This window comes from Amia ocellicauda, chromosome 7, assembly GCF_036373705.1.
Source record: "Amia ocellicauda isolate fAmiCal2 chromosome 7, fAmiCal2.hap1, whole genome shotgun sequence".
Classification (NCBI taxonomy): domain Eukaryota; kingdom Metazoa; phylum Chordata; class Actinopteri; order Amiiformes; family Amiidae; genus Amia; species Amia ocellicauda.
In genome coordinates, this window is record NC_089856.1 from 48919417 (window position 1) to 48943914 (window position 24498).

At 43.1% G+C, this 24498-nt stretch overlaps 1 protein-coding gene across 2 annotated transcripts in view; it reads right to left on the reverse strand.

Annotated features, from left to right (window-relative positions):
• The window catches only part of LOC136753777 (caspase-14-like), a 33326-nt gene extending 11475 nt beyond the window's left edge, over nt 1–21851 (reverse strand). Inside the window, exons 1-7 of one of the 2 annotated variants that reach the window (XM_066710154.1) lie at nt 21771–21851; nt 21373–21430; nt 20839–20991; nt 17635–17860; nt 17393–17509; nt 17100–17209; nt 196–6676 (exon numbers count right to left, since the gene is read on the reverse strand). In XM_066710154.1, the coding sequence (XP_066566251.1) occupies nt 6440–6676; nt 17100–17209; nt 17393–17509; nt 17635–17860; nt 20839–20991; nt 21373–21417 (888 nt within the window). In that variant the 5' untranslated portion in view covers nt 21418–21430; nt 21771–21851 and the 3' untranslated portion in view covers nt 196–6439. Of the gene's footprint in view, nt 1–195; nt 6677–17099; nt 17210–17392; nt 17510–17634; nt 17861–20838; nt 20992–21372; nt 21431–21770 lie in introns of those variants that run through there. The other variant, XM_066710153.1, reaches the window with a different exon arrangement.
• Nucleotides 21852–24498: the final 2647 nt, after the last annotated feature.

A 24498-nucleotide genomic window follows, 5' to 3' on the forward strand; every position in this document is an offset into this window, starting at 1 on the left:
GTGCCAGAAAAGATACTCGTCGATAAGCATTAGTTTCGCCTGATGGTTTCGTTGTCTTCTCCAGAAGTTCACCCACCGCACGTATAATGGACTCAGCGGAAGTGGAACGGTGTGGAGAGAACAAGTCCTGTATGTCAGTCATAGACTTTCTTTCATCCGATAAGAATTTTGACAGTTTCTTGGAAAACTCCGAGGCTGAAACATCAACAGGTGCCACTACAACCTTCCATGACTCTTCTCCATCAGGCCGCAGCAGTTGGAATACGGGCAGGGTTGATGACCTCCCGACACTCACATATAGCACCAAAAGGGTACCAGGTCTTGGCCCCAATTTCGAGTCTCTACCCGCACTCTTCCCAAGACTTTTACAGTCTGAACATTATCTTCAATACATGCCACTTCAGTAGTTGCAGGTACACCAATCAACAATATGGCCACTTGGAGAGTTCAGCGACCAGAAGAGGGCTACTTCCAAAGCCCATGATGAAACTTCAGGCAGATAATTATCAATTTATTTAAGCTTAAAATATAACTCAGTTCTTGTTTTCACTGTATCTTTTGTCTTCACCAGGGTAACAGGAAGTAGGTATCCCGGACGAGCCCCCAAATTATGTAGCGCCCCCAACCCTTAACCTTCAATAGGGCGGAGCACCGGGTTATGACAGTGTGTCTCCCAACTATATATTAATATGCCTCCTATTACCCTATTTGATCACAAAGTGGAAATTAAACCAACCGAAAAAAAAAACAAAAAAACTCAAACAACAGAAAGGTAAGTTTAAAGAAGTTAACAATTAGATTTATTTATGAACAAAAGGGAGAAATGTAATAAATTAATAAAATGTTGGAATAAAGGCTGAAATGAAATATCAGAAGGTCTGTTGTGTATTTTAACTTTTGATAAATACTTATTAACATACCCTTTTAGTACATATAACCCGAATTAATTAACATTAAATGGTCCTCAATTACTAAAAGAAATAAACAACAAACACTGTTTGAATGAGATGTGGGAAAAATCAGAACCCCATAATACATTTAGTTAGTTTCTACAACACAGTATAAAACACCAAACTTCACTTACTGCATGTAAGTAGAATGTAAAAGTTTAGTTTAACAGTCAATAGACAATTGTGGGCCCACACACACACACACACCAGTCACACAACCCACCCCGTTGCAGGCCTGTAGCGTTGCTGGGGAGTGTCGAGGCCTTGAAAACAGAAAATGGCCTCTTCACTCTAATGAGCCAAAACAAAATCAAACAGCTCACCTAAGCGCCCGTTTTAAGGCAGCTGAACTCCGAGATTTCCTCCTCGGAAGCGGCAGATCGTCCCGTAGTCTCCCTGGCGGTCGGCAGAATGGCGACGCGAGTATCTCCCCCGACTACAGCTCCCACGATGACAGCAAGGATTTAGAGTGCCGCCGCGTCCAGAGCTTCAACTCAGTCTCGTTCTCAATCTAAACTATGATGACTATTTGCAGTCAAAACCAGCTAGCCGTCTGGTTTTCTCACTCTCAGTCACAAACAATCTAAGCAAAGCGTTGTGCTGCGCTTAGAAACAGGCTCAGAAGGACATAAATCTCACGTTAAACTCTTATACAAAGTATAACATACAAACAAAACAAACAAAAATCTTCAACATACTTAATAAACCTAAAAAATATATTTGTAACACACTTATACCGCAGTTATATACGCTCTTTTTGGCTTAAAACACCAAAAACCCCAGACGCCTCAAACAACCCTCTCTAATCAGAATCTCCCTTTAAAAAATTTAACCAATCACCAATGAAGGATCAAACATGCTGGGCAAAAACATGTTTTGAGCAAGTGCATCACAACCAAACTTTATATTTCACTGTAACTCTTAAAGGAGCGGTACACGAGTATATCAACTGAGAACACAGACACTGTTATGATACTATATGAATCATAAAATCCCATAACTACCTCATTACTACGTAAATAGGTGTTTAATAATAACCCGCACTGGGTTACAAAGTTATTATTTTCATTTTGTTTAATTTTGCCATTTTTCTTGTTCTGTTCCTGTGTACCTGCACAGTCTGAGTCTTCCGGGCATAAACCATCTCAGGTTCCTGACATTCGTGCTCCTGTTGCCCCTTGAGTAATAAGGCACAAGGCTCCACACTTACAGTTACACACATTTTTACAGATTTTTTTATGGTGTAACATTGATGCACAGGTTTAGTCACTCCAGGATAGGCGCAGCAAAGAAACCTCTAGGGTGTGAGGTTATTAGGGTAAAGGTGGAGTTGTTAAGCAGTTGGATTAGCTGACATAGTTTTCAGGTTGAGGTTTATAACAGGTGAGACCGGAGTACCATATTAAAGCCTACATGGTGAGCTATTTAAGGGGGCGGCAATATGGCTTTGCAAGAGAGACCGGAAGAGAGTTGTACGAATGCATCTTGGTTCTAGTTCATTGTAGTTGATGGGTGAACCGCAGGTTTTAATCGACCGGTACACTTCTTTGATTACAATGACTCACCCAAAGCTTTATGAAACTTCAAAACAATTGAACCGATTGCTTCGAAAAAAGATTCACCGTTTCGAAACGCTAAAAACAGCGGCACCGTAGCGACATCTGCTGGATACATGCAAGTCAATGCAACTGACAAACCCGCAAAACCTTTGCTTGGATTCTAACTTAGGTAGCCTTTATTTGTATATATTTTTTTAAAGTATATTAAAATGAAACCTACTAATTTTATGTTCATATTTTCATGACATTATATGTTAAATAAACTGTATTTGTTCAGACCCAGTCCAGCTATTTTGCATGTGAAGTTGATCGATCATAATTGTCAATGTTGTGTAAAATAAAGTATTTCTGACAACGTATGAATTATTTATTACATGGTATAGGGAATTCAGGGATGGGAAGTGCATGTGCAACTGGGGTTGCATTGGACAGGGAGAGTTAACTATTTTTATTAAGGAAAATCATGTTTAACTGTACTGGCACTGAGACTTCTCTTTTTGCTGACAAATACACAAATATGAATTCACAAAAACAAACTTAAATAGCCTAAAAACACCTTGTCTAGACACTTCTGAGGTTCCAGATTCACCTGTTAGGGATATCAGATTGACTATCAGGTGCTTAGACCGAAGGTGCCTCAGCATTGATGAGGTATTGTTGCAAAAGGACAGTTTCTTTTGCTGACATTTCAAGCATTCAAGATTCTACTGGATAATCTCAAGGTGCTCCCATACAATAGACCTCATTCTCTTTCTAGCTCCTTCCATTTCGCTTGTTCTCTTTCTCTCTCTCTAATACTCGAAAACCCACCAGTTTAAGCCATTTTGGGTCGCTTTTAAACCTACCGTGTATCTGTGGGTGGGGCTGGCACCCAAACACACAGCTTTATTTTTTACATAATGAAATATGAATGAGCCAACATGGGGTCAAAAGCTAGCCACCCAATTAGTTTGGTCTGTTGATATACTATGCTGGTAATGTGACCAATAAAAAACAAATTAACATTATCAGAGTCTCCTTGTCTGAACCCTCAGAGCACTGAGCTCACAGCTTTTCGGTGTTAAAGAATTAATAGAGGTTAAAGATTATTTATTGAAGCATTACAGGTTCGGTCGCCCAAAAAAAAATCTAGATCTTCCTTAAAGGATTTTTAAATAGTTTTACAGTGTCTTTTTACTGATAAAACAATTGTATTGTTAGCCCCCCTGTTTAGTGTTCTGTGGTTCTCTTTCAAATTGAAAGACAGCCATTACCTAATGGGAAGGGCCTTCTGACCTGCCAATCATTGAAAGCATGTACCAAAGCTGCCCAATAGGTGCCCTGCTGACAGGAGGAAGACCCGCCCCTGGCATCTGTGAAAAGTCTCCTCCTAACTGCAGCTCCCTGCCATGTCTTCTTTCACCTTGCTAGTGATAGTGCTTTAGTGTCGTTTCGCTTGCGTACATATTATAGTTTAAGAAGTGTGCTCACCTGCTCTTCGGAGTTTGGCTTTATTTTTTGGGGAATCTCTTCGGAGTGTCGTACTGAATTTTCTTTTAACAAGCTTTGCTTCTCTCTGGAGGTAAGTGTGCAGCGGGAGTCTCACTCGGAGCTGGCCTCCGTCCCTCCACTGAGATCTGCTGTACGATTATTACTTCCTGTACCATCCATTTTTCTCTTACAGATTCCAGTGACGAAGAAGCGAAAGGGAAGGAGACTACTCCGGCTGAACAGCCTCTCGACCTCTGTCAGCGGACTTTAAACCACTCGACATATTGACGACAACTCTCGACCACTCGACACAACCTCTGTCGACCTCGACTAACCCTGTCGATCCCTTGACCACACTGTCGATATCGACCTCAGGCTTCAACTGCTCGACCTTCAATTCCACTCCATCGACCTCGACACGTTGACCTTCAATTGACCTCCGGACATTTGTGTCGACCTCTCGATCCTCAACGTCGCCAACATCGAGGGGGACAGTATCTGCGCTGAGGGGTTTGGTGAAGTCCTTCTGCCTCAGGAGCTGTTGGTCTACATAGAGGGTCTGGACGATGTCACGGGAGTATCCCACTGTCTGAGCACCTTTTTTGTTATTTGAACACAGTTCGTATTTACTTTTTTTTGTTTCGTTATTGAAGCACTTATATACTTATGTTTTATTACATTCTTCTTCTTATTATGTCACATTTGATTGATCACTTTTTTCATGCACAGACAGGACTTATGGATAGTCTCAGTTGTGACCTGAGAATGTAGGTTTGAAGCTCTTTGGTTACTGGCCAGAGGAAAGAACGGTATCTTTAATTGATATGTTGATGAAGCAGAAGGGAGGGGCTCTTTGTATTTAGGGTGGATGGAGACCGGGAGAGGGGAGAGAAGACCTGCAGACGGACAGCGAGCGAGCACAACAACCGGACCGCTCAGGAGAAAGTGAGCGCAGGGAAGCACTGTGGAGAATGAGACGGACCCAACAGAAGGGAGAAATCTGAGGACTGTGCTGGTACCGACAGCAGTGTGGAATACCGACTGACGGGTGGGCAGAAATCACAGGGGGAAGATACTACAGGATCACACGAGAAGCGCCTTGGGGATTTCGAACGCAAGGCTGAACTCAGCGGCACTAGAGTGGACAGCCTGGGGAAAGCCCTGTAGGAAAATGGAACCTCCTGTACAACTGACTGGAACTAAGACAGTTCAGGTTCAATGTGATTTATTAGAGTCCAGAATATAGATCACAGTATACAAGTATACTGTGTACAGCAAGGCAAAACTGATACAAAGACTTTATGGCCAAATCAACCTCAACCTCTGTCCAACTCCATCTTCCAGAGTGACCACCTCACCCACCAGAGTATCCAATGGCAGCTGCCTATTAGCATAGCAAGTGACAATGGAGCCCTCACCCAGCTCTCCCACACTGCAGGGTAACGGCTGACCTGTACCTCTCTCAGAGGTGATTAACTCACCCCTCCCAACAGAGACAGACTGTCTCTTTACTCATCTTCATCAATAGCTTTTGATATGTTATTGATAAAGACTGCTAAGCAAACGGTCTCCACATCAACCTTTTGTTCCTATTGATACCAGGAACACCCCCTTGCTCAGCCATCTGCGTTTACCTCCTGTGAATTAGGACAATACCCAAGAACAATTGCGGAGATTACTTTAAACTGTGGAATATTATCAGGGTGGAATTTACCCAGCTTCAGCAATTGCATCATTCCTTACAGTCCGCACAGAGATAGAGAAGTGCTGACGCTTATTTAATCTGATTCTGAGACTTTGATCTCCCGATTAAAGTTTTATTCTTGTGCTATTTTTTCTAGTTGCACTGAGCAGTCATTTTTATTTACACAGGGTTTTAATCTTTTAATATTTTAATTGGGGCCTGTTTTTAACTTTTAGATTGATAGCTTTCTTTTCACCTGCTATATGGAAAAGAGACTTGCTTGGTAAAGTGCAATAAACCAAATTGCATTTTATTTTATTCTAGAGAAGCCACGCAGGACCACCCTTGTTTGCACGCCCCTGATGCACACCGCCCCGACCCCCTTTCTGGTCCTGGATGTATATTGCTGGCCTACAAGCTGATGTGGTTTTACTAGTTTATTCTTTTATTGTATTTTTTGCTGCTTTGCACCCTAGCCATTGAGTGGGTGTTTTTATGTGTATTTAATATTTTAATAAAGCCTTTATATGCTGTCTTGTCTCTGAATGTTGGCCTCTGGTGCTACTCCCCACTTTCACACAATAATGGACCTGGGTAGAAGTTGGAAATTAATTAAATGTTTTAGTGGGTCCTGGTGCCCTACTCTTTTACCACCAGGTGGCGTAGTTGGCCAGGGCAAGCTGCCCTCGGATGATGGGCACGACCAGTGTGTGTGCTGCCTGGGTGAAGAGCATGCCCAGCACGCACTGACGGGAGAAGGGGGCTGTGAGCACTGCTCAGCCTTTATGGAGGCCACATGCCGTAAGAAGGACTGGAACTCCCCGCCATCGATGGCCTCCACCAGCCGCCACAGTGGAGCTCCACCCATCGCTCTTCTCTCCCCGCAAGGGCTTCTCTGCAAAGACAGGACGCTGCAGTCCGTCTCCCCCTCTCCGCCTCCTCCTAGACGGAGGTCCCCAAGAGCAAAACGATCCCGCTCTAGATCGTCCAGACGCTCCACTCCACGGTCTCCTCTGTCATGATAAAGGGTTCATTATGTTGTTATGGTCAGGTGACGTTTGTCAATAAAGTTGGTTGAACTAAAGATGGCATCTGTGTGGTATAACAAACAAGACATGATGTCAGAAATTAATCGTTTCAACTAAAAATAACAGCAAAAACAAAACAAAAAAACTATGGAAGTTCTGAAACCACCATTGGAGCTCAGTCTGGAGGGTAATTTAGATGAAAATTGGAGAAGATTCAACAGCGGTTCGAACTGTGTCTCACAGCAACAAGCAGCGATAAAAAAAGACCCCCAGGTACAGTCCTCCATCTTTCTACATGTTGCAGGGGAAGAAGCACTAGAAGTGTATAATACATTTAAGTTCGAAAGTGATGAAGAAAGACATGATTTAAAAGCAATCATGCGAGAGTTTGTAAGCTACTGTAACCCAAAGAAAAACATTACCTACGAAAGGTACACGTTTTTTACAAGCACACAAGGCAATGATAATATTAACCAGTATGTTACAGGGCTGAGAAAACTATCAAAGTCATGTGAATTTGGAGAACTAGAGGATTCCCTAATACGTGACAGAATAATTTGCAGGATCGCAGTTGATTGTCTGAGGGAACAGTTGAGAGAAGCTGATCTGACTTTTGAGAAGGCATTACATACAGTGAGGGAAAATAGTATTTGATCCCCTGCTGATTTTGTATGTTTGCCCACTGACAAAGAAATGGTCAGTCTATAATTTTAATGGTAGGTGTATTTTAACAGTGAGAGACAGAATAACAACAAAACGCATTTCAAAAAGGTTATACATTGATTTGCATGTTAATGAGGGAAATAAGTATTTGACCCCTTCGACTTAGTACTTGGTGGCAAAACCCTTGTTGGCAATCACAGAGGTCAGACGTTTCTTGTATTTGGCCACCAGGTTTGCACACATCTCAGGAGGGATTTTGTCCCACTGCTCTTTGCAGATCCTCTCCAAGTCATTAAGGTTTCGAGGCTGACGTTTGGCAACTCGAACCTTCAGCTCCCTCCACAGATTTTCTATGGGATTAAGGTCTGGAGACTGGCTAGGCCACTCCAGGACCTTAATGTGCTTCTTCTTGAGCCACTCCTTTGTAGCCTTGGCTGTGTGTTTTGAGTCATTGTCATGCTGGAATACCCATCCACGACCCATTGTCAATGCCCTGGCTGAGGGAAGGAGGTTCTCACCCAAGATTTGACGGTACATGGCCCCGTCCATCGTCCCTTTGATGCAGTGCAGTTGTCCTGTCCACTTAGCAGAAAAACACCCCCAAAGCATAATGTTTCCACCTCCATGTTTGATGGTGGGGATGGTGTTCTTGGGGTCATTCCTCCTCCTCCAAACACGGCGAGTTGAGTTGATGCCAAAAAGCTTGATTTTGGTCTCATCTGACCACAACACTTTCACCCAGTTCTCCTCTGAATCATTCAGATGTTCATTGGCAAACTTCAGACGGGCCTGTACATGTGCTTTCTTGAGCAGGGGGACCTTGCGGGCGCTGCAGGATTTCAGTCCTTCACGGCGTAGTGTGTTACCAATTGTTTTCTTGGTGACTATGGTCCCAGCTGCCTTGAGATCATTAACAAGATCCTCCCGTGTAGCTCTGGGCTGATTCCTCACCGTTCTCATGATCATGAGGTGAGATCTTGCATGGAGCCCCAGACCGAGGCAGACTGACAGTTATTTTGTGTTTCTTCCATTTGCGAATAATCGCACCAACTGTTGTCACCTTCTCACCAAGCTGCTTGGCGATGGTCTTGTAGCCCATTCCAGCCTTGTGTAGGTCTACAATCTTGTCCCTGACATCCGTGGACAGCTCTTTGGTCTTGGCCATGGTGGAGAGTTTGGAATCTGATTGATTGATTGCTTCTGTGGACAGGTGTCTTTTATACAGGTAACGAGCTGAGATTAGGAGCTCTCCCTTTAAGAGAGTGCTCCTAATTTCAGCTCGTTACCTGTATAAAAGACACCTGGGAGCCAGAAATCTTGATGATTGATAGGGGATCAAATACTTATTTCCCTCATTAACATGTAAATAAATTTATAACTTTTTTGAAATGCGTTTTTCTGGATTTTTTTGTTGTTATTCTGTCTCTCACTGTTAAAATACACCTACCATTAAAATTATAGACTGATCATTTCTTTGTCAGTGGGCAAACGTACAAAATCAGCAGGGGATCAAATACTTTTTTCCCCTCACTATATATGCAGAGCCGCCGAGATGACAATAAGTCAAATTAAACAGATAACAGAAGATGAAAAACCACACGCAAACAAGCAAGTAGATGCGATTAAAAAGAAACCACTACAAAAGCAATATAATCAAATGGAAAAGGAAAAAAGCACCGGAGACGGGCACAAGTTTAAATGCAACAGATGTCTACCACGAAATTGTCCAGCATTTGGAAAACAATGGAAAAACTGTAAAAAAATTAATCACTTTGCTAAGATGTGTAAATCAAGATGATGACACTGGCTCAGAAACCGAACTTTTCATTGGAATAGTAACAGCAAATACTAAAGACGAATGGAAGGTTAATTTAAAAATCTCTGATGCAGTAGTGAACTTTAAGCTCAACACAGGTGCACAAGCAAGTAAGATTCCACTAGGTTTGTTACACAAAATAAGTAGAGAAAAACAGTTGGAGAAAACAAAAGTGAAACTACTTATACAGGGGAAGAAATAAAAGTTGTAGGCAAGTGCACGCTTAGAGTGAACTACAAGGATCAGTGCCAAAAACTGCAATTCCTAGATGCAAAACCCATATTAGGAATAAAAGCTTGTGAAAATTTGAAGCTAATTCAGAGAGTAATGGCTGTCACCACCAATGATATACTGAGAGAGTATGAGGATGTGTTTCAAGGCATTGGCTGTCTGCAGGGCCGGTGGCAGGGTATGGCTTGGTTGGGCTACAACCCCACCAAGAATCGTGTTGCCCCACCTTAGCCCCACCATGGAACAACCAAGAATATCACCGTGCAGAATCAGCGCAGCCAGTTCTATCTGCATCACTGCGTCATTGCTGAGTGAAATTGGCGGGCATTAGCATGCAATGTAGTGATGCACCGCATAACACATTACACTGATCTGAGACAAATTCGTTAATGTTAGCCAAGTAATTTGGAAATTGTAACATTGCTAACATTATTATGGATCGATCCAAACACAACAACCGGTGGATTGTGCTCCTTTAAAAATGTAAATGGTGAGTTTGAATATACTTTAAAAAACAGGGTCAATTTGGAAACTGTGCTGTCGTGTTTCGTTTGGCCTCAGCAGCCACCTGTTGTGCTCCGTTAAGTACTTTATCTCTCTCTCTCTCTCTCTCTCTCTCTCTCTCTCTCTCTCTCCGTCTCTCTCGCTCTCTCTTACTTTCTGTGTGTGTGTGAGGAGTGTGACACGTGATGTGCAATGCGTTGGGTTTGTAGCGGACAGGTTTGCCAGACAATGTGAACGAGTTGAAATAGCACGAATACTGTTGTCTAAACTCAGTAGTAGTGACCGTCCACGTCTGTTGCTCTCAATGTAATTTTGCGAGTGAAAAAAGGAGTCAGTGCAATCATCTAACCCAGCATTGGTTTTCAAACTGTGGTACGTGTATCCAAAAATGCGGTCTGGTACTCCGACGAACCCCCCCTGATCACACCGTATTTCACCGTCAACCCCACCCCACCCTGCCCGCTCTAACATACTTTCACCGTCAGCCCGCTCCCACTCCCCCACTCTCATACTATTTCACCCTCATCCCCCCCCCGACCCATACCCTGCCAAAATCTAGGCACCAAGGGGGTCCCCGGTGTCAAAAAGTTTGTGAACCCCTGCTCTAACCCATAGCAGCCTAATGCATGGTATTTCTAGCTACTGGGAAGGGTGGTATTCCATTGTTGGTGTATTCACACTGAAAATCAGACGTTGATTTGAGCCCCACCACTGTATGGATTAGCCCCACCGTAGTTTAGCCAAAAAAAATACTCTGCCGCCGCCAATGGCTGTCTGGAAGGGGAACATTCAATCAAAGTAGATGAAACCATTACACCCAAAATACATCCACCCAGAAAAGTTCCTGTTATGCTGAGAGACCGACTGAAGGCAGAGTTGGACAGAATGGAGAAACTTCAAATCATCAGAAAAATTTAAGAACCAACAATAGTAACTGTGGAAAAAGCTGACGGGAGTTTGAGACTTTTCCTCAATCTCAGAGATCTTAATGAAGCTATTCAGAGAGAACACTATCAGCTGCCCACAGTTGAAGAGATCCCCTGTAAGTTGACAGAAGCCAAATACTTTTCAGTCCTGGATGCAAGTTCAGGTTTCTGGCAACTCAAGTTGGATGAGGAAAGTTCCTATCTCTGCACCTATAACACACCATATGGACGCTATAGATTCTTACGGTTGCCCTTTGGTATCAATTCAGCACCAGAAGTGTTTCATAGAACGGTGAGGCAGCTCTTTGAAGGAATTGAAGGAGTGGAAACCTACATAGATGATGTACTTGTATGGGGAACTACCAGAGATCAGCATGACTTCAAACTGAAGTAAGTCCTGGAAAAAGCCAGAGAAAAGAACCTCAAGCTGAAATAAGTAAAATGCAAAATAGGACTTAGGGAAATCAAATCTCTTGGACACGTGCTCACAAGTGAGGGACTGAAACCAGACCAGAGTAAAATTGAAGCTATTGTGAACATGTCAACACCTGCATGCAAGAAAGACATGGAAAGGTTCCTAGGTATGGTAACCTATTTAGGGAATTTCATACCAAAGATGTCAGAACACACAGCACCCCTAAGAGAACTACTCCAGAATGAAACCGCATGGCACTGGGAACACAAACACCAAGAAGAATTGTCCAGATTGAAGGAAACACTGACCCAAGCACAATTGTTAAGGTACTATGATGTGAGTCAGCCAGTGAAGATAATCGGTGGATGCTTCAAAAAGTGGACTGGGAGCAGTTCTACTGCAAAATGAAGCACCAGTGGCATATGCATCAAAGGCAATGACAAAAATACAACAGTGTTATGCACAGATAGAAAAAGAAATGCTAGCCATTGTGTTTGGATTGGAAAGATTTCAAATCACAGAAATGGTAAACAAATGCAATAAGTGCAGAAAATCACAGCAAAAGGAACCATTGCAACCACATAATGTTCCAGAGAGGCTCTGGCAGAAGATTGGAATGGACCTGTCCACATTCAACAATAGTGAGTACCTAACAGCAGTTGATTAGTATTCAAAGTTTTGTGAGGTCGTACTATTGAAAAGTGATACAAAGAGCAAGACAGTAATTAACCATTTAAAATCCCTATTTGCTCGTCATGGCGTTCCAGAAATCGTCATCTCTGATAATGGACCACAATTTGCTAGTACTGAGTTTAGAGGATTTGCAAAGGAATGGAAGTTCTGTCATACTACTATGCACAGTCGAATGGTGTGGTTGAGCGTAGTGTGAAGACTATAACACACATGCTTAAAGAAAGCAGTGGCAGACGGAAGAGATCCCTATCTGTCCCTGCTTGATCTTCAAAATACCCCACTAGATGATATTGGATCCTCCCCGACTCAGCTACTGATGGGAAGAAGACTGAGAACAAGACTTCCTACTGCACCACAACTGCTGACTCCAACAATTGTGACTAATGATGTACAGAAACGTCTGAAACAGAGACAGCAAAAACAGAAACTGTACTTTGATCGAGGAACAAAATCTTTACCAAACCTAAGAGTAGGCGAAAATGTGAGAATACAACAAGAAGGAATCTGGAATCCTGCCCTTGTTACAGAAATAGCTGAGGAACCAAGGTCCTATATAGTACAGACACCAGATGGACAAAAGTACAGGAGGAACAGAAAGTTTCTACAGAGACAAAATGAACCACCACCTAGTCCTGATTCGACAAATGTAGTTGAACCTCACGAAAGTGGATCAACCTGTGAGGGAGAAGAAATCCATGAAACTTCTGAGACTTTACCAGTAAGTAAAATTCAAGAAAATCTGATGAAATGCCCGTTCTTCACAGTTACCTAAATCACCACTTAGAACATCCAGTGGACGAGTTGTGAGGAAACCACAAAGATACAGAGAGGAGTAAAAATATAAAGAGAACTGAACTTAAAGAGAAAACTCCCTAGTTCTTAATTAAAATGCTATGTGAAAAAAAATAAACAACTGAGCCTTATCTCAAGAATAGCAAAGTTTGTTTTTTGTATTAAAAGAAAAGGGAGATGTCATGATAAAGGGTTAATTATGTTGTTATGGTCAGGTGACATTTCTAAATAAAGTTGGTTGAACGAAAGATGGCGTCTGTGTGGTATAACATAAACAAGACATCCTCCACTCTGCAGGAGACGGGAAACAAAAGGTATTGCAACTCTGCTCTGGGAGTTTGGGGAGATTAAGCCTAAACTGGCCTCTCAGCAGCAGATAATAAGCAACGTGTAGGCGCGGCTTCCACCAGAAGAAGACTCCCTCTTCCCCCCAGCTACCTGTTACCTGATACTGTACATGGGACACCTGACGGAATGCCTGAGGAAGCGCCAGTCTATGGCAGGTGTGGAGGACATGGAACTGGTCTCTGTTCTGAGCAGCACCACAGAAGCCAGCCGCTAGCGAGGGTAAAGAATAGGCTCTCTGACTGGAAACCTAAGGGCAAGGGAGACGCCCAACAGCCCCCTGCGAAGCCACAGGACCGTCCACCATCCACCGGCCGCCATCATCAACCCCACCCCACCAACAGACCAACATGTTTCTGAAGAAAAACCCTTCAGCATGTTGATGGTGCAGTGTATTCTCCAGTCCGTCAGGCCGGGCGACTGGTTCACATCTCCCTCCAGACCACTGCACCCTTCTGGTGCCAGAACTCTGCCTCCTCTCCACTCTCCTTCCTCCAGAGCTGCTCCTTCTCATCCCTGGCCCCTAAATGGTGGAATGACCTTCCCACCGAAGTCAAAACAGCAGAGTCCTTGACCTCATTCCGGCGCTTACCCAAGACACATCTTTTCAGACAGTGCTAGTAATATTAGTACTTTAATCCCTGTTAGATAGCACTTCATAGCATTTTATCATGCTTCTTACGTTATTGAGCGATTTCCCGTAACCCTTGATTGTACCTTACATCTGGACGGCACTTCCAGGATGTATTTCTGCACTTACAATGTATACAGTTAAGTACAGTAAGTTGTAAAATGTATTATATCTTGAATTGCTTTGTTTAATGTAAATTTGAATTTGTAATGTTTGATGCCTTGTACTTCACTGTATTCTTGCACTTTGTATTGCACTTACGTTGTAAGTCGCCTAGGATAAGGGCATCTGCCAAGAAATCAAAATAATAATAATAAAATAATAAAATAATAATAATAACATCAATAGACCTCAGAGATGCCTACTTCCACATCCCCATCCTCCCAGAGCACAGGAAATACTTCCAGGACCAGACGTACGTGTTCAGTGTGCTGCCGTTCGGCCTTTCACTGGCTCCCCACACATTCTCGAAGTGCATGGACACAGCCTTGGCCCCATTCAGCATGAAGGGGATAAGGATCCTGAACTAACTGGATGAGTGGCTGGTGTGTGCAGACTCCAGGCTTCAGGTGCAGGAACATTCAGCAGAGGTCATATGTCATGTGACTGCACTGGATATCGCAGTTCACATAGAGAAAAGCTCCCTCGAACCCACACAGACGGTAGGATTCTTGGGAATGAGGCTAGACTACCTGTCCAGAGACAGAATCAAGTTGTTGGGAGAAATGCCTGGCATCATTCCGAAGGGCATCAATTCTCCAACTAGCCAAATTCCAAAAACTGTTTGGGCTGATGGCGACCGCCTCGAATATTCTCCTCCTGGCCCTTATGCACATACACCCTTTACAACACTGGGTAAAGGCCCACAAGCTGCAGCCAGCGAGACACAAACTGACAGTGACCTCAACATGTTGGCAGGCACTGTCCTGGTGGAGAGATCGGAACAATCTGTGCCTTGGCACCCCCCTCAGATGCCCACACAGACGGGAAGTCATCACCACAGACGTCTCTGGAACAGGCTGGGGCGCTGTCTGGAATAGGATGGGAGTCAAAGGAGAGTGGAGCAGCCTCTGGTCAGCCGCACACATCAACATACAGGAACTGCAAGCAGTGCGGCTGGTGCTGGTAGACAGACACGTCCTGGTTTGGATGGACAACACGTTGGTGGTGGCTTATATCAACCACCCGGGAGGCCTACGCTCCCCCAGACTACATCATGGGGCGTGCAGACTTCTCCTGTGGGCGCAAGATAATCTCCGCTCCATATGGGCGATACACCTGCTGGGCATGTCCAATACAGCGGCGAACATTCTCTCCAGGGAAGGTCCGGACAGCTCAGAGTGGAGACTGAATCCTCAGGTGGTGGAGCAGATCTGGAATAGGCTGGGACGAGCTTGGGTTGACCTCTTTGCTACACAGGCAACGACCCATTGTCCGCTGTGGTTCTCCCTGGAGACAGGAGGCAGCCCACTGGGCATGGATGCCTTTGCTCACCCATGGCCATAGGAACTGCTGTATGCCTTCCCCCCACTGCCACTTCTTCCACTGACACTGGAGAGGATTCGCCAGGATGGAGCTCGAGTTCTCCTGATCACCCCCCGGTGGCCGAGACAGTTGTGGTCCGCAATGCTGGTGCAGATGATCAGCACGGACCCATGGCACCTTCCGCTTTGACGGAACTTACGGAGTCAAGCAGGGGGACTGTTGTGGCACCCCAACCCAGCACAACTGCAGTTGTGGGTTTGGCCCCTGAAAGGCACCACCTCACGTCTCTAGGGCTGCCTGTTAATGTCATCGAAAAGCTGCAATCGGCCCGGGCCCCCTCCACCAGGGCCCAATATACTTACAAGTGGTCAATTTTTCAGAACTGGTATATAGAGAAGCGTGTGGATCTCGTGTCGTGCCCCATATTGACAATCCTGTGCTTCCTGCAACAGCTGCTTGAAGATGGGCAATCTGCATCCATGCTGAAAGTTTATCTGGCTGCCATCTCACCATGCCATGATAAGATTGACAATGTCTCCCCAGGAGTACATTTCCTGGTGATACAGTTTCTGAAAGGTGCGAGACGATTGAGACCACCGATAAAGGACACAATTCCAGCCTGGGACTTCGAATTAGTGTTGAAAGGACTGAGCGGTGCTCCCTTTGAGCCCATCTCCACAATGGAGCTCCGCTTCTTCTCACTCAACATAGCTTTCCTTGTAGCGATAACGTCGGCAAGGAGAATTGGTGAAATTCACGCCATGTCTGTGGATAAAGCCTGTCTGATCTTCTCAGGAAGCAACGACAGAGTCACTCTCCGGACGAACCTGGCCTTCCTGCCCAAGGTCGTATCGGCAATACATTTAAACCAAGCTATTGTCCAGGAGTCTTTCCATCCTCTTCCACATCCACCGGATGAGGACCGCAGACTACACACACTCTGCCCTGTCCAGGCTTTGAGGTGCTATATGCGGAGGACTGCGCAGAGCCGCAATTCTGACCAGCTGTTTGTCAGCTATGGTTCCACCAAAGGAGGGAGGGCGGTTTCAAAACAGCGACTGGCGCACTGGGTGGCGGATGCCCCAAGCTTGGGCTCCCAGGTACTTCAAACTGCTAGCCCTCAGGTGCCGTGAGGCTCTGCTATCCTTGTCATTATGGGATTGGACTTAAATCAGGTGTCTGGACTTGCGACAGCTCTGGTACAGTCTTCCCATTTGGTAATGGCTGTCTTTCGATTTGAAAGGGAATGATAATAACCTATCATAACCCCGGTTCCCTGAAACAGAAAGATAGCCATTACTCTTGGGGGGGGTCGCTCGACCAGACAACGTTCTGATGAAGAAATGGCAGGGAGCTGCAGTCAGGAGGAGGTTTATTTAATGCACCTCTTTAAGTTTCACTTCACTTCTCCATTACATTGTTTATTACTATATCTTCTTTTTGTTTAAATTACAACTTTTATTTAGTTTTCACTTTTTCTGCACGTTTTATTTGGTTTTGCACTCCAGTCCACCCGTGGTGTGGAGGTGCTCACTCGGGCTGCTGAACTGCCTTCAGGTGGGGGCTGCAGAGCACTGACTGACTCTGGTTTTTATCTCTTGGCGATTTCGTTGTGAAGTCTATTATACTATTTCCAACAATAAAAGCCTTGTTTAAACAATCACACCACCTTGCTGGCATTCATTTACGTGAAGGGACTTGTAATTAAAATGGACTGTCATTTCCCGGTAGCGTCTTTTCCTGTATTAACCAGAGGGTGGCGTAGTTTGGCACAACCCCTAGGAGGTGCTACATACCGAAAAAACAAAAGATCCCAGAGCCATTTACCAGTACAGTATAGAAAGCACCCCCGGTTCTCTCCACTTTCAGACACTGCAAAGAGGCGGCCAGAGAAGCAGGGGCCTCACCTTGGTGAACAGCTCGAACAGGTCATCTCTGTCAGCGCTCTCCTCGAAGACCCTGCCCATCTCCTCAATCACGGGACATCCAGAACTAGGGCTCCTCCTGGCTTCCCGTCCTGTTCAAAACAGCCCCAGAGACACTGTGCTTTAGTGGGGTAAAATAACGCAGAGCTTCAACTCTCACCGTTTCCCTACAGTGATCCTGTCCTGCAACCACCAGTGTTTAAAGGACATTAACCAAGAGAATTACACACACACATACACATGCAAGCACTGGACACTGAATCATGGCCCCTTACCTGGGGGTGTAGCATACACACAGAGAGTGTCACAAAACGAAGGTATTTTCAGAGTAGGGGGTCCCTCATCCTGGATATTTGCTGCATCAGTTACATTAGGATTGAAGGAAAATACATCTAAGAAATAAAAGAAAGGTTAGTCACCATCAAGCCCTGTGTGCACAGGGTGATGGCACTGATCAGATGACGGTCAAAGTAATTGTCTGGCAGTGTTCATGTCTCAAGCCCATGTCTGGCCCTACCTCCACGACAGGCCTGCACTACGAATGCTCTGGGTTTCTGCCGCAGCTCCGGGCACTGGTGGTTGTCAAACACGTTAAATATGTCCTCCAGCTTCACCGACCCCCCATCGGCGGCCTTGATCCTTCCATACTGTCCGTGGGCCATGATGACGACCATACAGCAGCTGACCTCCCATCTTCTCTGATTGATTTCATCTCTGAACTCCATAATCTTTGGAATCACATCCTGAAATCAAGGAATATGAATGGGGGGAAAGTTATTCTTCTTTTTCAGGTATTTTTATTATAATACCTCTCAGAAATGTCTTTGAACTGGCTTCCAATTGCTTTTGGAGTTTATTTTAAAATTGTATTATAAACTTTAAAGGCAAGACTTGCAACAGCCCCCATTACATCGCATTACATTATTGCTTGCTTTTGATTTTCGGTAACCTTTTATACTTTATATTATTGAGCTCTGTATTTTATTACTTTATCATTCTGTAATTGTGCCTTATGTAGCGTTATGTTGGGTGTATTTTGATAAGAGCATTTTAGCTCTGAGCTGAAGCACTGATCTAAAGAAGACCTCCCCCCCCCCCAAAGTTATCAGATTTCCTTAACTCATCAGCTTGGAACTGGTTTACATCAAAGTGACAGTTTTGGGGAGGATGGCACCGTGAATAGGCCAAATAGTTTGGAATCCTGCTATGAGAAAGGGGCCTGTAGGTGATAAAAACTCTTTGAAGTGGACGAGAGCCGAAATCCCGACATAGAGCTACGAACCCGGGCCAACCGGCATTTCCAAAAGATGGCATGGATTGACATCAGTCATAAATCAAGCCTCCCTCCAATAGGACACTGGGGGCTGAAACCGAAATCCAATCTCAACTCAAGAACCAATCACCTATTGATCTGACAGGCGTATAAAGGGTAGCGCACGTCTCTCTCTCTCTCTCTCACCTGAACCAGTAACTCGCTGCCACAGCTCAACCTGTAGCTCTGTTGCCAGAACCGGAACCAGAAACCAACCAAGTCTTTGCCGGCAACAGAAGAGTTAAACTGGGAGAAGGATGTTGAGCCGTACGAAGAATTCTTTTAAAGGACTTTATTAAATAAAGAACTTTACAGACTGCGCTGCCCGCCTGTGCCCACCTGATCAGTGGAGTTTTACAGCTGGACAATTGACTAAGTCGACTGTATACGAAAGTGTTCAGTCATTTAAATAGCTATTTGAGTCTTAAGAAACTTGACCCTTGGAACGAACAGGGCCCTGCTTTCCTCAAAGACTTTGTCTTCAAGTAACTACGGTGGAAACCCTGCTTGCCAAGAAGATTTTGTGCACAAACTTGGAGCCTCCAAACCAGTGGAAAATCTGTTTGGAAAAGACTCTACTTTCGCGAAACCCCAACTTCCAGGTGCATCGACTGAGTGGAAGTTCTTGGACAAAGCCGAACCGGACTGCCTTTGTTCCAAACCACACGGACCTCGTGCCGTTTGCTGTTATCTGAGCCCGAAGCCAGAGAGGCCTCTCTGCGACGAAGTTCAGATAAGTTTAACAGTTTGGACTTTGTGATTCATGACATTTGAGAAATCAATTAGAAATGTTAATCTGTGATTCATAACTCTAGAATGTGTAATATCATTTAGTTTTCTTAAATATAAATGTGTGTTGCATTAAACTGTTTTGTTGATAATTTTAGAAATAAAATCTGTCAACGCCGAGAAATATCTTCTCATTCCTGTTTAACTGTTTAGTCTGAAATTGACACAAGTTAATAGACATTAGATTATTGGTGGCCCTGCCTATCCTTAATCATTGAATAATAATCAGTTAAGGGAAATTGTGGTAACAAGTAATGATAGGATCTTTCTCGGCACCTAAACGTAAATGAGACTGATGTATATATAACGAGAAGTTACCTGACATAAATACTAACCTGCGTAGTTATTTAATGTCTGACTAACAATACTAATTAGAGACTCACCTTCGTCTTACTAACCGGTATTGTAGTCAATGTGTTTATAACCTTTTTTGTTTAACGATTTGTGTTATCATATGCGATCCCATGGTCTTTGATTTGGTCACGGAAGTGATTTGTCTTTGATTTGTTGATTTAGAGTTGAATTTTAATTAGTTTTTCCCTTTTGTATAATTCGTGTAGTGCTACATTTAGTCTTTGTTTTTGAATACATTTGACAATTTATATCTTTGGAATTGGTGTCTGCGTCCAATTATTACAGAAATTGAGTTCTACAAGATTCCAGGATTCGTGATAAGGTGATACTATAATTCTTTAATTGAAATTTATAAGTGTACCTTACATTACACTTACTATATATAAATTACTTTTTTTATTTTTTTGTTTCACTCGGGTATTAAAGTTATTCTAATACTGTGCAGGTATAAAAGTGGATATTTGTCAAATATTTCTGTCTTAAATACTGGTCAGTAGGTCACATGGCACAGGAATAGCTCTCAGAGGTACTGGGTTTTATGAGCAGTGCTCTTTTGCTTTGCAGAGGGTGAATGCGGTTGTGGATCAGAGATCTTAAACAGCAGCTGTACATCCAGCAGTATTATGCCGAGAGCCTGTATGTACCAGCACCATAAAGCACCATGTCAGAGTTTCATAATATATTCCATATAGTGTTTTATAAACACATTGGGTGACCAATAATATTAAATTATACTGAACAAAAATATTAACGCAACATGTAGTGTTGGTCCCATGTTTCATGAGGTGAAACAAAAGATCACAGAAATGTTCCATTCGCACAAAAAGCTTATTTCTCTCAGATTGTGTGCACAAATTCCGGCTTCTTCACCTGTGGGATCGTCTGAGAGCTGCCACAGCTGATTACACTGTGGGTTTGCACAACTGTGGAATTTCTGCACAATATGTCAGAAATCGTCTCAGGGAACTAATCTGCGGCTCATCTTCCTCACCAGGGTCTTGACCTGACGGCAGCTCTGCTGGACATTCCTGCATTCAGCAGTCAATCACAAGCTCCCTCAAAACCTGAGACTTAAAATTCATAGATTAGGGCTTAATAAATGTAATTAAATTGACTCATTACATTATATAAACTATAACTAAAACAAAAACTATAACTGTAAAATAATTGAAATGCTTGCATGTTGCATTTATATATTTGTTCAGTGTATATTGCAATTTATTTATTATATGGGTTTGAAATTCAACACTATGAAACCACCCTCACCTTGGATGTGGGGTCAATCATTTCTGTCAAATCAAACTTATAGTTTGTTAACAGGCTCCGGAGTGTCGTAAGATCGCAGTGAGCTCCGGGCCTGCCCTCCTTCATACACAGCACCAGAGCCATTCGCCTGCCGCTCATATCATAGCATGTTTCCTGAAGCAAGACAGACAAGAAAACAAGACATCATTAGGCTATTATTGCTATTTCTGTTATTGTTTTATGTGGTGGATCCAGCTCACATTCAATAACAAAACTTGGAAAGTGGTTGATTACAAAGGTTGTGCCTACTGTAGTCAGAAAACAATGTAGCTCACAACTCACATGAAAAATGTAAAAACACACAGAAGATAAGATGAGGTCAAAAGTGTGTGCTGCCATTGCAAAGGTATGACACAGTGTTAATATACATTATGTTAATGTGAATATTTTAATAGATTTTTTTTGTCAGTGTGTGCACTGGTTTAAAGAGTTCAAAATTGCTTATTTAGGCACAAGAGAATAAGCCCAGGTGTCTGTCACCTCCTCAATACACACCTGGTTTACCTGGCTGGTAATACCTCCTTCGTCTTCTGCCATCATTTAAGAGTGTGCGCTAAACGAGGAGACAATGGTTTTAACATGCGTTTCAAACATTGTCTTCCTGTGGAGGATATTTTGTGTGTAAATAAATAAATGCATGAATACAGCATGTAATACTTATGAATGCAGTCATTTGTGGATTGTACTCGTTCCAATACCACATGCAAGGTTATAAAAAGTGCAATAATCAAATAAAATCATATACAGAAGTACCTTGCCTATATAAGAATGCAAATGTAAATAGTCCTGTTTCTTTATACAAATGTTCCCTCCCACACTGAACTGAAGCTGAAGAATTATTGCAGTGCATTAACTGAACAAATACAAACAGAAAGCATTTAATAAGCACTTACCTGTAAAAATGAATTGAATATAATAACTGCGACACAGAGAATGAGCAATGCAGTGATCTGCAGAGGATGCGTACTGCTCCGCTCTGAGGACTGAGATGAAGTCATGATTTATAGACCGGAGGAGGAGACTGCACGACACAGCTTTTGTTAATAGTGTAAATAGATAAGGAAGCCTTTATCACAATTAAGGCAGACAACAACCTACAAATATGCAACCCAAGGGCATCTTTATCCCGTGAAATGGTCTGAGGTCTTTAATCCAGTACAATGTTTTCGCGATCTATCAAATGTAAACGCAAACGCAAATGTATCTCTTTTGAATTGTTGAAACGTCATGAAACACAGAAGCTCTCATTTGGGGTATTTACAGGAGACATGATTGTGATGAAGGTGACACGTGTTCAAATGTTGTTAAACTTATGTTAATAACGTCTTAAAAATCATACGTTAATCATACACTCCTATTGACGCAATGAATATAAACCAATCATTTTAGGACTACTTCAGTTCCCCTTTCCCTTTGGGTTAAAGTCATAACAGTAGTGAAAACATATTTTCCAGCAGCCTTCCTCTACATCATGTGTTCAAAGATACAGATGGGATTTTTCAGCCTGTTTATGACCACTCCCGGCTCTTTCCCACGGGACCATGCTTTCACTTCCATTATAAAAATGATGTCTGACAATGATCAGGAGCAGGAGCAGTGAGTGCATTAGTGAGTGAGTGCAACATTACTGCAGTGCTGATGTTCAGGGGACCAGGTTGCTGTATCACAGCTCCAGTCTGAGCTATGGAGCATTATAAGGGTCAAAATTAAATCTTTAATTCATACATTAATTCGTCAATTTGTAAATTAATAAATTAACATGTAAATTCGTAAATTAATTCGTAAATTAATTAATCAATTCATGAATTTATTGCGCTGTTTGCGCATTGATCTTTCAATCTAATTTGGCAAACGAACTTCTTAATGCTGGTCAATCGCACGCAGGGCGCTGTGGTTGTGGGCGGCGCTGCGGGGATGGACGAGTAGTGTTGACAATATTTCAGTCCGTTTCGACTCGTGATAAGGACGGAAAAGTGTCCTAAGTGCTGTATAATGAATGTCCAAAAAGCATATGTAATAGAGTGCTGTAACCCCATACCCCTTTTTCTCAATGTATACATTTATTTAAAATGAATTCCAATAATGATCATATAGACTACACATAATTTGGACAGGGGGCTGCGTTAGTAGGGTGCCGGCGGAGTGGAGGTATTGTTACTTATTGATTTTTTTTTTAAATATATAATTATTTTAATATTTTAAAAAAGCAATACCTACATATGAAATAATGTATTAATATTAATGATAATAATGTATCGTTATTGATTTCTAACATTTAATTTGATGCACTCTAACCGGTGACGTAATGCAGGCAGGAATTCGCGGGGGGACATGGCGGGGGTCTCCCCATGTGAAAATTAAAGACCTGCGTGTGCGATTCGGAGTCATTTCGAAGTCCAAAAACGTAACTCAAAATTTCCATGAAATACATTAAATTAGGCAGATTTTGACTCAAATATATTGTAGCGACCTTGCCTTCTTCGGGTCGCCGTAGAAATGAAAACACTCGGAGCAGAGTTTTCCAACACAAAGCTGTCGTTTATCCATCTTCGCTCAGAGGTGCTTCCACTTCAGCCTCTCATCAGACGCTCGGACCCGGGTCTCCACTTCCCTCCAACTCGACTCACTCCCGCGCCACCACGCCCTTATATAGCCGCCTGTCTGGTGGGTCCCTCCCGCCCAATCACCGCTCTCTGGCTGCACCACCCGGAGACACAAACACGCACACACGCCTCCCTAACCGCACACAACAGCCCCCGTGTAACACACTCACTAGTGATGGGCAGTTCGAGTCTTTTGCATTTGATTCGTTTCGTTCATGTCGTTCACTGAGTCAGTGACTCGCACCCCTGCAGCCCCAATCAGGACGGGTTACATAGACTGAACCGGAAAGAACGAGTCGTTCAGTGCACAGCACAAAAGCCAGGAAAAGTCTGTATTTGACTGGTTCAATTCAATACAGTTGTGACCAATATATATTTAAAATCCTGGAGATAACAACAGTTTGAAGCATTAACATTATTTAGCCAACACAATCTAATTAAATTTAATATATTGTTTGGACAAGGGCGTCTGCTAATAATAATAATAATAATAATAATAATAATAACGTAACATAAATGTCTTAGGCATAGGTGTATCTCAATTATTATTAATATTAATAATTATTATTATAGTTCATTTTGTTGATTTTACTTCAAGATGACTTGCAAGTATTAATAATAATTTGTGCAAAATGTTTTATGTGTATAAAACATTACAAAAACAGACCTCATAGCGATTTATTATATATTTTTGTTTTGTTTAGCAGACGTACACAATGAATACGGACTGTAATACACACACACATTATGTACAGTATATAAAATATTGCATAAACGTCTAATCTCATTTAGTAGTCTATACTCGGTCTGGATGATGTAACTGACCCACCCACCTTGCATACACACTTTTACATCCTCCACCAACCTCTGTGCTGCCCTACTGGCACTTACACACAGAAAGCATGTGTGCCGCCATGTGTGCGTGATGTCATACAACCGCCGCTCGGTGCAGTCGGGGCTGTTTGGGTCCGAGTTCGGGCCGAGTTCACTGTCGCAACTCCAACACCGAGTGGCGTCC